At 42.1% G+C, this 17814-nt stretch overlaps 1 protein-coding gene across 3 annotated transcripts in view; it reads right to left on the reverse strand.

The window, feature by feature from the left end:
• Positions 1-17814, reverse strand: part of LOC137375414 (phospholipid scramblase 2-like) — a 62090-nt gene that overhangs the window by 20692 nt on the left and 23584 nt on the right. For 2 of the 3 annotated variants that reach the window (XM_068042602.1, XM_068042600.1), the window contains exons 2-5: positions 8239-8282; positions 4195-4592; positions 1928-1970; positions 84-304 (exon numbers count right to left, since the gene is read on the reverse strand). In XM_068042602.1, coding sequence (XP_067898703.1) covers positions 84-304; positions 1928-1970; positions 4195-4592; positions 8239-8251 — 675 coding nt within the window. In that variant the 5' untranslated portion in view covers positions 8252-8282. Of the gene's footprint in view, positions 1-83; positions 305-1927; positions 1971-4194; positions 4593-8238; positions 8283-8559; positions 8610-17814 lie in introns of those variants that run through there. The other variant, XM_068042603.1, reaches the window with a different exon arrangement.

The raw sequence follows: 17814 nt of genomic DNA on the forward strand, positions 1-17814 counted from the left end.
CATGTGAAACTGGTATAAAGATATTTAGAAACCTTACAAAAATACCACACATGAAATGATTATCTCCAATACTAGTCACTAACCTCCTGCAAACAGCATGGGCAGCAGCAGCCAGCACACCGCAAGGGCCGGTACAAACTCATTATTTCTTGTCCTAAGTTGTCAATAATCTTCATGTCAAAGGAACGCATGTTTCCACAGCAATTCCGATTGCAGAAGTCATTCTCTTCAGCAGCAAAGTAAACCAGTTGGCCAAGGCTGTTTTTAATTTGATATTTGTTGTTGCTCTCAAATCCAGTTAAGACTAAAGTAAACAGAATGATGGATACAGTGGTACATTAGTGAGAAAATGTATTAACTTTAAAGCATACTATTGTGCCAATGATAAAAGATTTTAAAGTTGGGGGACCTTTGGGAAAGCACAAAGCTCACAGCCCAGGACAAAGCAAGTAAGAAGACAATAATATAAAAGCAAAATACTGCGGATGCTGGAAATCTGAAATACAAACAAGAAATGCTGGAACCACTCAGCAGGTCTGGCAGCATCTGTGGAAAGAGAAGCAGAGTTAACGTTTCGGGTCAGTGACCCTTCTTCGGAAGGCAAGATGAATTAAGTAATGGTTTGCTGACAACATTTCAAAAGCCTGTAGATTTTAGCAGAATGAATGAAAGGCAGAGGGAAAGTGTTCACAATTCATTACTTTGTTATTAGGATGATTCCTGGGATGAGGCACTGTAGCTATGAGGAGAGACTTGAGAAACTGTAACCATTTTTGCTGGAACAGAAAGAGGAGCTAAGAGGAGATTCAATGAAGGTTTTTATAGAGCAGATAAAGAAAGACCAATTCCTCTGGTTGGGGAGTCAATGACATGAGGTTGTCAATTTAAAAATTGAGACTAACAGAGTGAGGTAAAGTTATGAGAATTTTCTCGGTGTAGGGATTTGTTAAAGCATAGAATGCCTTGCTGCAGGGAACAGCTGAATTAGAGAACACTGAAGGGACAAGTAGATCAACATTTGAAAGAGAGGGAGATACCAGCCTATGAGGAGAGAGCAGGTCAGCAGGATTAGTTTTGGACAGCTCGAGAAAAGAGCTGGAAGAGGCATGATGGACCAACTGACCTGACCCGATATTGTAAACTTTTACCTTTCTATTATGAATTATTTGGAGCTCATTCATAAGCACAAAATTCCTATGTGAACAGCAGCATTGGCATGAACAAAGTAGCAGAAATGTTCCCAGTAATCAAAAAGATATCCATAATATATGATCGGCTATTATATAGCAGTCTTCTGAAGCAAATTCGGAAGGAATAATGTAGCCCAGGCAATCATGGGACAAAGAACAGGAGTTAGAGATCCAAAGACCTCTGTGTTACCAACTGGTTTGAGAATTACACCAGAGCAGCTGAGAGTCACGAGTCCTGCCTCCCTATGGAGATTAGCTTGAGCTCCTTTTTGAAGTTTATTTGTTGGTGAGATTGTGTTCTGTGACTCCAAGTTTGGAACACATTTGAAAGACAAACTCTGTCTATACATTAGAACTGGAAGCTCTGCCCTATGCATTAGAACTACAAGCTGCCTCCTCGATGTTAGTACTGGGAATTCTGCTTGAAATTACAACTAGATTAAGCACTGGAGCATACAGAAAACTAGTACAGAAACAATTGTTATGTGTAGATAAAACTGGGCATTGAGGTTTATTGATCAGCATAAATACTTGTTATTAAAGTACTTAAAATGTAGGACAGGCCTTGTAATTCTAACATGGACAGCAATACCTGAAGTTGCACTACATGATCTCATCCATATGTCAAACACAAACCGGAGGCAATGGAAAGAAAATTGGGCAGGATGTACAGTCTGTTTTATCTGCTATTGCCCAAGACTGAGTCAACCCTGCGTTTCATCTCTACAGCAACATACCTTCCAACAACTCCACCTGCTGATGAACCAGAAGCTGGTCTACCTGCGACAGAAAAAGAATATTAATTTTCTTTATAAAACAAATGAAAGAGAAAACTGCACTGTAGAGAAGATAGAAAAGAATAGAAAAGAGATAGACATAGAAAATAGGAGCAGGAGGCCGCCATTCGGCTCCTTGAACCTGCTCCACCATTCATTACGATCATGGCTGATCATCCAACTCAGTAGCCTGTTCCGGCTTTCGCCCCATACCCTTTGATCCCTTTAGACCCAAGAGCTTTATCTAACTCCTTCTTGAAAACATACAATGTTTTGGCCTCAACTGTATTCTGTGGTAGTGAATTCCACAGGCTCACCACTCTCTGGGTGAAGAAATTTCTCCTCATCTCAGTCCTGAAAGGTTTACCCCATATCCTTAGACTATGACCCCTGGTTCTGGACTCCTCCACCATCGGGAACATCCTTCCTGCATCTACCCTGTCAAGTCCTGTTAGAATTTTATAGGTTTCTATGAGATCCCCCCTCACTCTTCTGAACTTGGTAGTGACAAGGAACGAACCAGTCATTATATTCAGAATTACTTTGATCAGGTAATTTCGATCATTTGGGGGCATTTGGAGCAGTTAGTGTTGGGACACCTGATAAATGCAAGGGTTGGAATTACGATTAATGTTGTTTCCATAAAATCGCATATATGTCCGCATTAAAATTGTAGACAAGAGTGTCCAATAAGCACCCCAAGTGTTCGGCTGCTAATATCACAAACAGTAACTTTCAGACTCTAGTTTTTCTAAGCTGAAAACCTAGCTTACTGATCTCGGAACTAAGGCTTTCAAAAGGACTGTAAAGAATAATAAGCCAACAACAACTTGCATTTCCATATCACCTTTAGCATTGGAAAAAGTCCCCCAAGGTTGTACCAAATTTGTGTCTCCGCTATATAATGTAGGTATTAAACAGATGAGAACACCACCCTTCATAGTGGGTGCTTTTCTGCTAAGGCCCCACCTGCCCTCCCCATCACCACCACCATTCTCCCCCCACCCCCCTCTCCCATTTATTCCTTTATACTGCTTGTTCCAGATTTCCACAGCTCTTCCGCCAAAGGATCGGGAGAATTCCCACATAAATTAGTTGCAGCCTTTGGTTGACTTTAACTGTAAACTCTAGCTGAGTCAACACCGGCAGGCTCCAGCAGGCACGATCTTGGCACAACTGGTGTTGCAGTCCTTGGACTTTCATGGCTTGCATTGTCTGGGATCAAATTCTGTACCTCATTTCAAGGTGCTTAAGGTGTTATATAAATGCAGATTGTTGTTTGCTTATTATTCTTTACAGTCCTTTTGAAAGCCTTAGTTTTGAAATCCATAAACTAGGTTTTCAGCTTAGAATAACTAGAGCCTAGAAATTACTGTTCGTGATATTAGCAGCTGAACACTTGAGGATGTTTGTAGAACATTCTTTTACCTACAATTTTAATGCAGGCATTAAGTTGCTCATTTCAAGTGGATTAACCCTTGCTCTGCAATATTGGACAAAGCAACATCATGCAAAGGCATCACAGAAAAATATGAATTATTGCATTTTGGGAAAAGGAACACCCTAATCCTGGAACTCCCTTCCTAACAGCACTCTGGGTGTACCTACACCACATAGACTGCAGCAGTTCAAGAAGGTGGCTCACCACCACCTTCTCAAGGGCAAAGGAACAATGATAAAAGTCCCATCAGTTGTGAAGACCAACATAAGCCAAGGATAACAGGGACTTTAAATTCTTCTTTAACACTCCAAATGTGGTTAAGTACACAGAGAAGAGTACAACTAATAACCAAAGAATAAAAATTGATACAAGTCAGCAACTGTACCAACACTATGCCTTCTGTCTCAGTCACTCTCCAAGGAAGGAACCCTTTAGATTTACTTTATAAACCTAATAGCACCCACTTACTCAGAGGTGATAAGAGCATGAGCTCCACATTCCCACAGCCCAGTCCCTCATCAACTTAATTGTATTAACTCAGTTAGACTCTATGCCCATTTATTAAACAAATGGCACATAAGTCTGCCGAACATGTAATCATAATGTTATCCTTTGCTTGGACATCTCAAGAGTTAACCAAATCACACTGACACTTCAGTCACATCTAAAGGTGGACTACCGCCCTTCAAAGTACTAAACACATCACTTGCGCTAACTGAACAAAAGTTCCTGCTTGATCAACAATGCACGCCTGGTTTAGGAAGATATCATCAAACTTTTAATTTACCTGCGTAAGATACTCCAGGCCTGGTGGACAATCTGGGATACCACTTGGCAGTGGCATCATCTGAAGAGCACCTGCTCCTTTTTGTCCTGAAGGAACTTGAGTGCCACTGGCCCCAGGTGGAATTATAACAGGCGGCTGGACCCCAGGCGGATAGGCTCCAGGCGGCTGGACCCCAGGCGGATAGGCTCCAGGCGGCTGGACCCCAGGCGGATAGGCTCCAGGCGGATAGGCTCCAGGCGGATAGGCCCCAGGCGGATAGGCCCCAGGCGGATAGGCCCCAGGCGGATAGGCCCCAGGCGGATAGGCCCCAGGCGGATAGGCAACAGGTGGCTGGGCCCCGGGCGGCTGGACCCCGGGCGGCTGGTACTCGGGCGGCAAATTTTGCTCAGGATCAGTTTCTAAAAACATAACATTGAAAAACAAGAAATATATATGAATGTCTTTACAAATCAAATCTTACCACATCTAATAGAATCATCTATTGACCACAGAAACAGTCTTACTAATCCATCAAACTTGTGATTAACACTAAGCAATGCAATATTAATTGAAAAAAAGGATAATATAATAATTTAAAATAAAAACTTCAGTAAGGTGACAGCAATGAATAGTGTGTAATCATTTTATTATTGAGAACATTGGCAAATCTCTAGAGATTGCACTTTAACCTGAGCAGGCTGGAGGGAATGGGCTAGGCTCAGGTCAGACAGCAGTTTAACACCCAGCCCGATTTTCCACTCCATTCATTTCAGCCCATTCCTGTCTGCTGGGTTTGGTTAAAATTGGGGCTAATCTCTCGCAACATAATTAGCCCAAAAGTCACCATAAATGGTTAAATCCCCAACTTGTTTTCATTTCCCTTTAGACTACTTTGCACTTTTCCCATTACCCTAATCTGAGAGGTGTCAGACAGGTTGTTCTCAAACCTTACTATGTGAACTGGCCAGTAGAAGCTATCCCTCCCTGTGGGATTAAGTCTTTGTACTCCTCCTTATTGAAGGATGATCTCCCCCACTCCATACCTGTGTTCAATTTGAAGTAGGAATACAGCACAAAGGGGATCATATGAAAACACCATATTGTCCCTCTTTGTGACATCCACATGTGAAGACATATGCACAGAAACAGATATTACATTGCAATCCAGTCTGTCATTTTTTGCAACAAGAACTTAATGAGTCACTTTAATTTTAGTACAAGATACAATTAGTGAGGCAATATTACTGGTAATCTAGTGGTGTCTTTTCCCATTTTTATTTAGAGTTACTCAAGGAGTTCTCCAACATTTTACCCCAAAGCTGATGCTCCTTTAAGTTGTAAATATTAATACCAATGGACAAAAAGCTCAAAATGTCAAGGCAACTAATACAGAACAGCTTCACTTTTCCCGTTGCTCCCACATATTTCAAAATACATTTTGTGTGATTTAGCTTCATTTTAATGAGTACTCAATGTTTATGCTGAGGCAGAACCATTTTCAGCTTCCTAACCCACTGTCAACACTAAGCATTTCTAAATTGGATATAGGATATCTTAAATGCAGAATAAAGCTCTCTCCACTCTGCTTTAGTCACCTGCCAACCTCAGATTTTGGCCATTAATGATCAATGCGTGTAGGCGGGGGGTTGGGAGGAATGTGCGTGTAGTCACATTTATGGTGTGCTTGTGCCATAGGCTGCTGATGAATGGATGTCACAAAGCTGGTGGCACCACTAAAGATTTGGTAAGGGGCAGTGGTGGGCACCATTAGGAATGAAGACAGTTTGGCCACGGCTTATTTTGGTGTTGCTGTTAGCTGTAGAAGACCTGTGCATTAGGAGCTAAAGGCATTGGCACAATATAGAATTGGCATGTGTGCTTTGGGAATTTTACATTCCAGGATTTATTTTGGCAGGAAACAAAACCTAAGGAACCAGGGAAGCTGGAACTTCCAGTTTAAGAGTAACTCGAGTAGAAAACATCTGTTAATGGTCAAGTCTGGAAATGCTGCATGACTTCAACTGTGCTAGCCAGCAGATGGTGGTGGTTCATTCTGACGATCAAGGATCGCTAAGTGGGCGATCACGGTGTAAGGACTCTCAAACCCCACATTGCAATGCTCACAAATGCCCTGAGTTGGCAGGGTCCTGGCATAACCAGATCCCTGCTTTTTTTCCCCCCAGTAGGTTCTGCTGGACTCATACAGTTGTTACTGAGAGTCCAGCAGAGTCCTGGAGGAAATTTGGGCCCACTGTATTTACAGTTACAAACAAGAGGCAAATCACCTCCCACTGTTAGGAAGCTGCTTCTTGCCCTTCCTCATTCCCCAGTGATTTCTCATTGTAACGTGGGTACATTAACTACAATGGGGCAAGGGAATCATTGAAGGCAGTGCAAAAATACAGAATCAGTTGCACAGAATATTAAGGGGGCAAAACAAATTTAATGTAGACAATTATAAAGTACTACACATATGAAGGAAAAATGGGCAACACACATGAATGCTGTTGCAATAACCTAGGATGAAGCTGAACGAGACCTAGGAACATTAGAAGACTTCATGCTAAATATGCTGCTCTATTGTTTGGACAATCAGTAAGGATTATAAGAACATAAGAAATAGGAGCTGGAGTAGGCTATTTGGCCGTTCGAGCCAGCTCTGCCATTTAACAAATCTTCCACTTCAACTCCACCTTCCCACACTATCTCCATGTCCCTTAATTCACTTAGTACCCAAAAATCTATTGACCTCTGTCTTGAATACACTCAAAACCAATAGGACTAGCCAAAATTATAGAACATAAGTAGGAGAAAGTAACAATTAAACTGTACAGCATTCTTTCAAACTGAACTTAGAACATAATTGGGGGATGAAAAGGATAAGTTTGCAGGGCAATGGAGAAAGAGCAGGGTTGTGGGGCTAATTGGACAGCTCTTTCATACAGCCAACACAGGCATGATGGGCTGAATGGCCTCCTCATGTGCTGTATGATTCAATACCTGTGTCTAGCCCTGGTCACCAACAAACAAAGATATTCAAGCTTTGGTAGCACTACAGGGTGAGTGAGTGAGTGAGTGAGTGAGTGTGTGTGTGGTGACGTTAGTCTTTCAGGTTGAACGTGTGAATAAAAATATTTCTCTTTATTTAAACTCACGAAAATGTGCTGCTGGTTATTCAAATTGGCCACACAAGTGTTAAGAAACACACACATCGTCCTTGTCAAAAACACACTGATTACGGACAGTAAAGGGAAAAGAACTTGGGTTTCAGTTCTCTCTCAATTCTGTCCATAACACTTCAAGAAAATTGAATATTGGGTGGGGAGTATAACAGATGTCCCTTGCAGTTCACTCGACTAATTCTGGGGATGAAGGTTGAACAGGTTGGGCCTATACCTGTTGGAGTTTAGAAGAATGAGAGGTGATCTTAAGATCCTGAGGGGACTTGATATAATGGATACCGGGAGGATGTTTCCTCTTGTGGGGGAGACTACAACTAGGGGACACAGTTTAAGAATAAGAGGTCTCCTCTTTCAGATGGAGATGAGTTTTTTTTTTCTCAAAGGATCATTAGTCTGTGGAATTCTCTTCCCAGAAAGCAGTGGAGGCTGGGTCATTGAAATTATTTAAGGCTGAGTTAGATAGATTTTTAGATAGAGTCAAGGGTTATGTGGGCAGACAGGAAAGTTGAGTAGAGACCACAACCAGATCAGCCATGATCTTGTTGAATGGTGGAGCAGGCTTGAAGGGCCGAATGGCCTACTCCTATGTTCATATACTGTCCATTTTGCACTAAAGCCAAAGAAGAATTTCTACTCCACTAACTTTAACATATAAAGGAGCTTCATATCTGTCAGTTACAGAATAAATTTATAGACTATAAAACCATCTGTTTTGAAGAAGAGTAGTTATTCAAAACATCAGGCTGTCTTTTCCTTCCCCAGACGTTGTCACTCATGATCAATATATTCTGTTTCGGTTTCAGAATAAATTAGCTGGTACTTTTCTGCTTTTCAAACTAACTGGAATATTTTTCTGGAGTTAAATTTCTAAGAAATTTCTTACCTGGCTCAGCCATCACTCAATGCTCTTTCTTTGACAGTGATCAACTAAAAGGAAACAAAATAAGATTATTATTACTCCCAGCCAATTTTTACTCCTATCCATTTGAGAGACCACTTTTTTGCAGGAGAAGAAACCTTTCAGCAAGCACAATGCTGAGTTTCTTAATCACCTGTTGATATATGGCTGTGAATAATGCATTTTTCTAAATTGCTTTCCACACATGACTCTGAATAGCAAACATACCTGTGAAAATATATCACCAGGCCTACTTAACAACAAGGCTAGACCAAATAAATAACGTACTATTCTACAAGCACTTACCTTAACCTCAGTCCAAATACTCCAGAATGTTTCTTCATTTGAGGAGCTTCTGTTTGCATTAACAGATCAAAATTTGCCGATCTTTACGAATGACACAAGGAAATGCCACAAATAACCTCTCCTTGTTACACAATACATGCAGCAATTGCCACAGTACTTAGAAATGACATATGAAAAAATACAAAGCACATAGATATATGTAATGCAAGACACCAGCAGGCCAATTACATTCCACACATATGTGAGACAAATGAAGTGTGGCAATATAAACTAAATGTTAAAATTTTCTAGGGGATGCAGGAAGAGTGTCCTGGGTATGTATATTCACAAATCTTTGAAGGTGGAAGACAAGTTCTGTAAAAATAAATGCAGTATCCTTGGCTTTATGAACAAAGGCACAGAATATAAAAGCAAGGAAGTTATGCTAAGGGTTTATAAATCACTGGTTATGCCCCAGCTCGAGTATTGTCGAATTTTGGGCACCCCATATTAGGAAGGATGTCAAGATCTTAGAAAGGGTGTAGAAGAGGAGATTTACTAGAATGGTACCAAGGTACCAGAGTCTCATCGACAGGTTTGCGTCTGCCTGCAATGAATTTGGCCTAACCATCAGCCTCAAGAAAACGAACATCATGGGGCAGGACGTCAGAAATGCTCCATCCATCAATATTGGCGACCACGCTCTGGAAGTGGTTCAAGAGTTCACCTACCTAGGCTCAACTATCACCAGTAACCTGTCTCTAGATGCAGAAATCAACAAGCGCATGGGTAAGGCTTCCACTGCTATGTCCAGACTGGCCAAGAGAGTGTGGGAAAATGGCGCACTGACACGGAACACAAAAGTCCGAGTGTATCAGGCCTGTGTCCTCAGTACCTTGCTCTACGGCAGCGAGGCCTGGACAACGTATGCCAGCCAAGAGCGACGTCTCAATTCATTCCATCTTCGCTGCCTTCGGAGAATACTTGGCATCAGGTGGCAGGACTATATCTCCAACACAGAAGTCCTTGAAGCGGCCAACACCCCCAGCTTATATACACTACTGAGTCAGCGGCGTTTGAGATGGCTTGGCCATGTGAGCCGCATGGAAGATGGCAGGATCCCCAAAGACACATTGTACAGCGAGCTCGCCACTGGTATCAGACCCACCGGCCGTCCATGTCTCCGCTATAAAGACGTCTGCAAACGCGACATGAAATCGTGTGACATTGATCACAAGTCGTGGGAGTCAGTTGCCAGCATTCGCCAGAGCTGGCGGGCAGCCATAAAGACAGGGCTAAATTGTGGCGAGTCGAAGAGACTTAGTAGTTGGCAGGAAAAAAGACAGAGGCGCAAGGGGAGAGCCAACTGTGCAACAGCCCCGACAAACAAATTTCTCTGCAGCACCTGTGGAAGAGCCTGTCACTCCAGAATTGGCCTTTATAGCCACTCCAGGCGCTGCTTCACAAACCACTGACCACCTCCAGGCGCATATCCATTGTCTCTCGAGATAAGGAGGCCCAAAGAAGACCAAGGATGAGGGACTTCACTTACTTGGAGAGACAAGTGAAGCTGGGGTTACTCTCCTTAGAACAGAAAGGGTGGCACAGTGGCGCAGTGGTTAGCACCGCAGCCTCACAGCTCCAGTGACCTGGGTTCAATTCTGGATACTGCCTGTGTGGAGTTTGCAAGTTCTCCCTGTGTCTGCGTGGGTTTCCTCCGGGTGCTCCGGTTTCCTCCCACATGCCAAAGACTTGCAGGTTGATAGGTAAATTGGCCCCTATAAATTGCCCCTAGTATAGGTAGGTGGTAGGGAAATATAGGGACAGGTGGGGATGTGGTAGGAATATAGAATTAGTGGAAGATTAATATAAATGGGTGGTTGATGGTCGGCACAGACTCGGTGGGCTGAAGGGCCTGTTTCAGTGCTGTATCTCTAAATAAATAAAAATAAAGAACCTTATGGGGAGATTTAGTAGAGGTGTTTAAAATCCTGGAAGGTTTTGATAGAGTAAATAAGGAGAAATTGTTTCCAGTGGCAGAAGAGTCAGTAACCAGAGGACACAGATTGGCAAAAGAACCAAAGTGAAATGAGTTTTTTTTTTTATGAAGCAGGTTGTTATGATTTGAAATATGCTGCTTGGAAGCAGATTCAATAATAATTTTCAAAAGGGAATTGGATGAACGCTTGAAGGTGAAAAATTTCCAGGGGTCTGGGAAATGGGCAGAGGAATGGGACTGATTGGTTAGCTCTTTCAAAGAGCCAGCACAGGCACGATGAGCTGATTGGTCTTTTCTGTGCAGTATCCATCTATCATTGTATGAATGTAAAGATTGTAGTCATTCCCTTTTTAATTACTCCAAAAAAGAATTGTTCTTTTATATTGTTCTTTTGAGGAGGTGACAGGTGTAGTTGATAGGAGAAATGCTGTGGATGTGGAGAGAAAGCTTGTGACAAGGTTCTGCACTGGAGACAATTGAAGATTAAGGCGGAGGGCAGGTAGTAAATTGGACAAAAACTGATAGGAAAAGAGGAAAGAGAAAGCAAGAGTTAAGGGCAGATTCTCAGAGTGGTTAGAATTGTGTAGCAGGGTGTAACAAGGTACTGTTCTACAACATTGCTATTCATTATATATATCAATGAATTGGCTACATGGTTAGAGGCAATTGTCCAAATGTGTGGACAATACTAAAATGGGGACATAGTAAATAACTCGGAGACCAAAAGGAAGCTGCAAAGGAATATTGATAAGCAGGTGGAATTGGCAAAAAAAGTGGCACGAAGGGTGAGTTGGCATATTTAGTTAAAGAAAATTAATGACTATACTTTGAATGGGAGAAAATAGGTAAATATAGAAAAGCAGAGGGACTTGGGGGTGGGGCTCAGGATGACAAGATATCAAAAGCAAACCATTAAATATTAATGGTATACTTGGTTTGTGGCAAAAGGAATAGAATAGAAGATGTAATGGTGAATCTATATAAAACCTGAGTAAACCACAGTTGGAGTATTTGTGCACAATTTTTTATTCTGCACTATAGGAATGATGTTGAGGCAACATAAAGGTTACAGCACAGGTTTTGCAAGATGTTGCCTGGTATGAGGAAATACACAAACAAGGAAGTACTTCAAAAACTGGGGCTGTTTCATAACTGATAAGATTGAGATGTGATTTGATTATTTTTACACAGTAATGTTTGGCAATTACATGCTGGATGTCTCCACTTTCATTGCCAAGGAAAATGAAACTATTACTAGTTTCGATCAAAAACTTCCACGACCCAACCCAAGTCTCATTACAAATGTAAATCATATATAAAAATCAACCTCGATTTGCTCTTTGCACATTTTTATTACACATTTTGCCCAATTTGTGCGAGTTCTCAGGACATAACCTAAACCAAAAATCTTCCCTATTGAGTGTGGGAGTTTTTTTAATAACTTTTAGATATACCTATAGAATTAAGAGCTAGATAAATACATGAGAGGGCAAGAAATAGAAGGATATATTGTTAAGATGGGATGAAGTAAATAGAATTTTGAGCCAAATGGCCTGTTTCTGTGCTGTAAATTCTATAGAATATGTAATATTGTGTAATACTTAATACTTTTGAGATACTTTGGTGTTGTCTAACAGTATATATATCTGTTTGCCCATCAGTGACATTATCAGAGATATGATGTCAGGTTCCACATGTGTGCTTATGCCAACCAAACTGCCATCTCTCTTGACCCTTCCACTGCCCCAATCTTGGACGAACCTGAATTTCTTCCAATTAAAACATTGGGAAGCCATTGTCTTTGACGACACCTCAAATTCCATTTCCTTGCCATCCATTCCATCCCCCTTTCTGGACACTGTCTCGGGCTATTCACAATTTCAGTGACTTATTTGACTCAGCTGAGCTTCTGACCCCTCATCATCTCCATCGCAAAGACAATCTCCGTAACATCACATGTCTGTGCCCCTGCCTCAGCTGATCTGCTGAAACCCTCATTCATCGTTTGTTACCTCCTGACTCAACTATTTCAACGCTCTCCTGGCCGGCCTCCATTTCCCATCCTCTGTAAACTTGAGCTGATCCAAAACCCTGCTGCTCATATCCTATCCCACACCAAGTCCCATTTACCCATCACTCTAGTGCTTGCTGACCGACAATGGCTCCTAGTCCATCAACACCCCAATTAAAAAATTCTCATCTTCGTGTTCAGATCCCTCCATGGCCTCGCCCCTGCATATCTTTGTATTCCTCCAGCTCTGGGCTCTTGTGCATCCCCAGTCCCTTCTCCTCCGCTTTTGGGGCCTATATGGCTGAAGGTACAGCCCCTAAGCCCTGGCAATCCTATCCTAAACCTCTCCATCTCTCCACCTGCCTCCTTCTTTAAATCCCTCTTCAAAACTGTGTCTAGATTTTTGGCTGGCAATCTCCTAATATCTCCTTCTTTGGCTCTTTGCCAATTTTTGTCTGATTAGGTTCCCATGAAACACCTTAGAAAGTTTTCCCATGCCAGTAGCACTATATACTTGCATGTTGTTGTTGCTGACAGTATGAAATCACAATGCCACCCCTCCACCCCCATCTCCAGCTCACAAGCAAACCACAGGTCTACACATAAAGGTGGGCAGAGGAATCTAACATTTCAACATTTTTTCCAATGGACTTGGTTAATTTGCAATTGATTGAAACACACAAAAAAAATCATATCAGTGGCTGAATCAGGCACTCTTTGCCAGATGCAAATGCAGTAAAGGTATTTTGTAAGAATGTTTACTATGGTAAAGCCAGCCAAACAATATACAAACCCACTAGATATATTTGCCTGCTTAACTCAGAAGAACATCCTGTCAAAGGATGGGCCTAATTTTTCAGGCTCAATAGGGTCAGGCTGGGAGGTGGGAAGGATTGGAATATCGGGACGGAAGGCGTTGGGACGGAAACCTGATGTCTTTACGTCACAATGGGATATTCCAAAGGGCAGCCAGCATGGTGGGAGGACCTCATGCTCACACGTGGCGGGAAGGTAATTAAGTCCGTTAAACAGCCAATTAACTTAATTTTACTGGGGTTTTCAGATTTTTCCAAGCGGGGGTTTCAGAGCCTCATCAGGTATAAGGAGGCAGTGAGCTAGCGGGAGATCAGGTCTGGCTCCAGACGGCAGCCATCATGAATGCTAATGTGGCTTGACAGGGAGGGAGGAACAGCACAAGCATTGGCACGGTCAGTCAGGAGAATGGGAAAAGTGGCCAGAACTGTGGGGGCATACCGCCAGAGTGCCAAATCGGAGCTGGCAATTGTGTGCATAAAGCAATGGGGTGAGAGGCCCTGCAGACTGAGTGTACCTACCTACCATGGGCCTCATTTACTCAGGCTTTGGGTTCTCCAGTGAGGAGGAGCATCAGAGAGGGAGAAAGCTGCAGCCACAAAGGAAAGCAATGTGCACAATCACCTTGGCGGATCGCATGAGGTCATTAACCCACTTGCAGCACTCCAGCCAGGTTCAAGGGACGACCTTATGGCTGCTGACCTCCTCTGCGATCTCCATCCAGGCCTGTTTGGTCTGGTGGGCAGGTCTCCTCCTCCCGTCCTGGGGGAAGAGGACCTTCTGCCTTGTCAAAGCAGCCTGGAGGAGAACCTGCAGGGAGGCATTGCTCAACCGTGGGGCCACTCAGATCCTCCCTCTGCCATTCTTTGACAGGCCTTCTTTCTCAGATCTTCCACTCAGGCTTCTTTATGGTTGAATCGATTTCAATGAGTGCTGCCCAGCCTTTAAATACACTGGCAACACTTCTGGCAACGTGACCTCACACTGCCACCGTCGCCTTACTGGCTGCCTCCTCCACCTATTTTTCAAATTCGTTGATGGGATGGAAGTGTCGCTGGCTAGGCCAGCATTTATTGCCCATCTCCAATTGCCCTCGAGCAGGGGGTGGTAACCTCCCGTCAATTAACTGGCTGGCTGCCACAGAATACTGATTCCCAACCCACGCCCCACCCAAGTGGCAATGGTTCCGGTGGTGGGACATCGGTCCTTGCCGCAAAATTCAGCCTGATATTTAATCATCATGAGTGCAGTTTAGTTGTAGACACTTAACAAAAATAAAACTAACAAACAAGTTTCATTTAAACACAAATGGATGCCTGCTGGTAATATCATTGACGGAAGATTCCTTTTTCATAATTTGTATTAACAAATCCTAAAATGTTTGTACATGCAACAGGATTTCAGTACAAATAGGAAACAAAAATGTCCCCTCTCTCTGACGTGCGTGTGTGTGTAGGAGGGAGAAGTTATTCAAGGGTTGAAAGTCTATTAATTTTGGGAAAAGTGGTAGATTACATATGTGGTATGGAAGCAGAGAAATCTAGCATTTCAACAATACTTTTTCCATCAAATGCTCCCTTCTAATGTTTTTTTCTTTGATTTAACATTTCGATTTTTTTCATTAATTTGACAAGAGTTTCACAACTATTTTTTTTCTCTGTTCCCAATGCATTCACCACGTTAAATTAGCACAGTTACTTTCTTTTACAGACAGTACGAGCCACAGTTGTAAACAAACCTCACTTTTTCTCAGAAAATGAGAAAAAAGTAAACCACATGCAATACTCTTTCTGTAAGCTGCCTGACTAGCTTTTGACATTTCTCAGAGCACCATCTGATTTACTGTCATTAGTGCAGTGGCGTGCTGTAGTCAGAATTGCCAAATCATAGCAAGTTTCTGATCTCGGCCAAAATTCTTCACATGATTGGAGGTAGTTTAAGGAATGTGTACAATGTGAGGCTGATTACTAATCTTGCAACCAGCGCAAAAGGAAAAGGAAGAACTTTTATTTATATAGGTCTTTATGATATCTCTCAGACCATACACCATGCAAGTGTCAAGGAAACCCTATATGCCAAATGAGAAATATTAATTCATCAGTTGGAAACTTACATTAAACTTTTAAATGGAGAAAATCTTAGTTAACTTTTAAAAAAAACTGTCAACCAAGTGGGCCACTGCAATTTGCATTTGAAACACCTTTGCACATAAGGCCCCAACTGGAGCCAGAAGTCTAACACGAAGCCCAGCCAGAACAATGTTTTGGCGAACTGAGTAGATTATCCAGATCATCCTCATTAGCGGGACATTCAAAGCCATCTTGAGGCATTCACAAGTGGAGATGTCCCTCCAGGAGGAGAACACTGACAACACCACCTGAGAGAGCTTTTGAGTTTTCGACTTTGGACCATATTATAAACAAAGGGGATTGAGAGAACCATTTGACTGTCCATCTCTGAAAAAACTGGGAGTTTTGTTACACTCACATGAGACAAGCAGTAACTCAAACTGTGCAGCAGGAAAAGACTCTGTGTCTCCCTTTCTCTCTCTCCCCAGAAAACATCAAGTTTGAAAACTATCTAAGCCTCCAGACTGCTACAGCCAGAGACCAAGGGAAGAGAGCCAACTACCAGTCTGCCTTCAAGAAAACCCTGTGCAAAGCAGACCAACCACAAAGTGCACTTTGACCAGCTAAGGACTTCAAGAATACTGGGTCAACCAGAAGACTACCAGATCATCCACTTCACAGACTGTGTTTTTAAGTTCCATTTATTCTGGACACTAATCCAACCACCAAATCTATTTATCCCAGTGTAATCTATTTGTGTGTGTGTGATTCTCGTGTGAATGTGTGCATGAATGTGTAGCGTATTTTTGCTTACTTTTAAATCAGTGTTAGATTGTTAAGTATAATAAACGTACCTCTTTCCTGTTTAAACTCAAGAAAACCTGTCTGATTGGTTCTTTCACAATCACGTAATGGTAAAAGATAAAACTCTCCCAGAGGTGGTAAGCACAACCACTGTTTAAAAGGAATAAACCCTGTTGTGGTCAAATAAGAGGAAGGGCAAGAGGGGCAACTGTGTCTCCCTCCTCACTTGGCCTTAACACAAGTTAATTATTTGAGTGGGACTGCTCTTTAAAAAGCAGAAAACGTAACAATAACATTCAGTAACAGTATGTTTGGTCACGTGATTGCTAACTGTGGCTCAGTGGTAGCACTATCACCTCACCAATCTGAAGTTTTTGGGTTCAAGTTCCACTTCAGGACAAAATCTAGACTTCCACTGTTGGGAGTTGCTTATTTCAGATGTGATATTTAACCAAAGCCCTGTCTGCCCTCTCAGGTGGACACAAGACATCCCATGGCACTATTTCGAAGAACAGCAAAGGAGTTTTCTACAGTAATATAAAAGCAAAATGTCTTGGAACTCCCCATTACTAGTACTGTAGAAACACCTTCACCATACAGACTGCAGATTTCAAGAAGGCAGCTCACCACCACCTACTCAAGGGAAAACAGGGACGGTCACTAAACACCGGCCATTCTGGTGACACCCAAATCCTAAGAGTAAATTAAAAAAAGCCCTTCCTGTTGAGGAAGTTGAAGGATATTTCTGTAGCAAAGCAATGGTAGATGCCACTGATTGCACCGTGGACTTTGGGAAGGTCAGTAACTCTATAAAACTACTCTGATTAATTCCACAGCCACGTGTGGTAAGCAATCTATGTTTGAATAAACGTGCATAATTTGTCAGGGCAGCTTCCTTGACTGCAAAATGTTAAAAATCTGTTGCACAAAGAAGAATTTCACCTACAAATGTTGGGAGCAAGAATAAAGGGATCTTTACTTGACAGACAACCAAGCTGTACCTGACTTGGGAATGTTTGACTTTGGCACTGGGATACTTTAAAACAGAAAGGTGCTCCATTTCCCAACACCAACATCTTATCGACCAGCACAAGTTTTACCTCAGAAATTAATTTTTAAATACGAGTTGGGAATTGATGACATTATCAATTATGAAAGCATCTCATCCAGAGGGTCCACAAACTGCCTTAATCAGCATTGGACTTTAAATTTAAATCAGAGGGTAAGTGACATCCAACATCTAGGCAGCAACAGTTAGAAGGCCTCAAGCTGAGTATCAATTAATAGTATCTTGTCAGACAATTCCTTGACATTGTGCCAATAGAGAAGAACATTAACATTTTAGGTACGACCCTGAATCAAGACCCTTCATCAGAACCTGAAAACATCAACATGTCTGCTCTGACCTGCTGAATGTTTCTAGTGTTTACTGTTTTGTATCAGATTTCCATGATTTGCAGGTTTTTGTTTTATACTTAAATATATTATTGCTGGAAGGGCAGAATAGAAATAGAGTAGTAAATCATTTTAGATATACAACAGGGGAAAGATCATATTGAAATAAATTTGGTCAGGATATG

The sequence above is a fragment of the Heterodontus francisci genome, chromosome 11 (genome assembly GCF_036365525.1).
Source record: "Heterodontus francisci isolate sHetFra1 chromosome 11, sHetFra1.hap1, whole genome shotgun sequence".
In the NCBI taxonomy this organism is placed as follows: Eukaryota; Metazoa; Chordata; class Chondrichthyes; order Heterodontiformes; family Heterodontidae; genus Heterodontus; species Heterodontus francisci.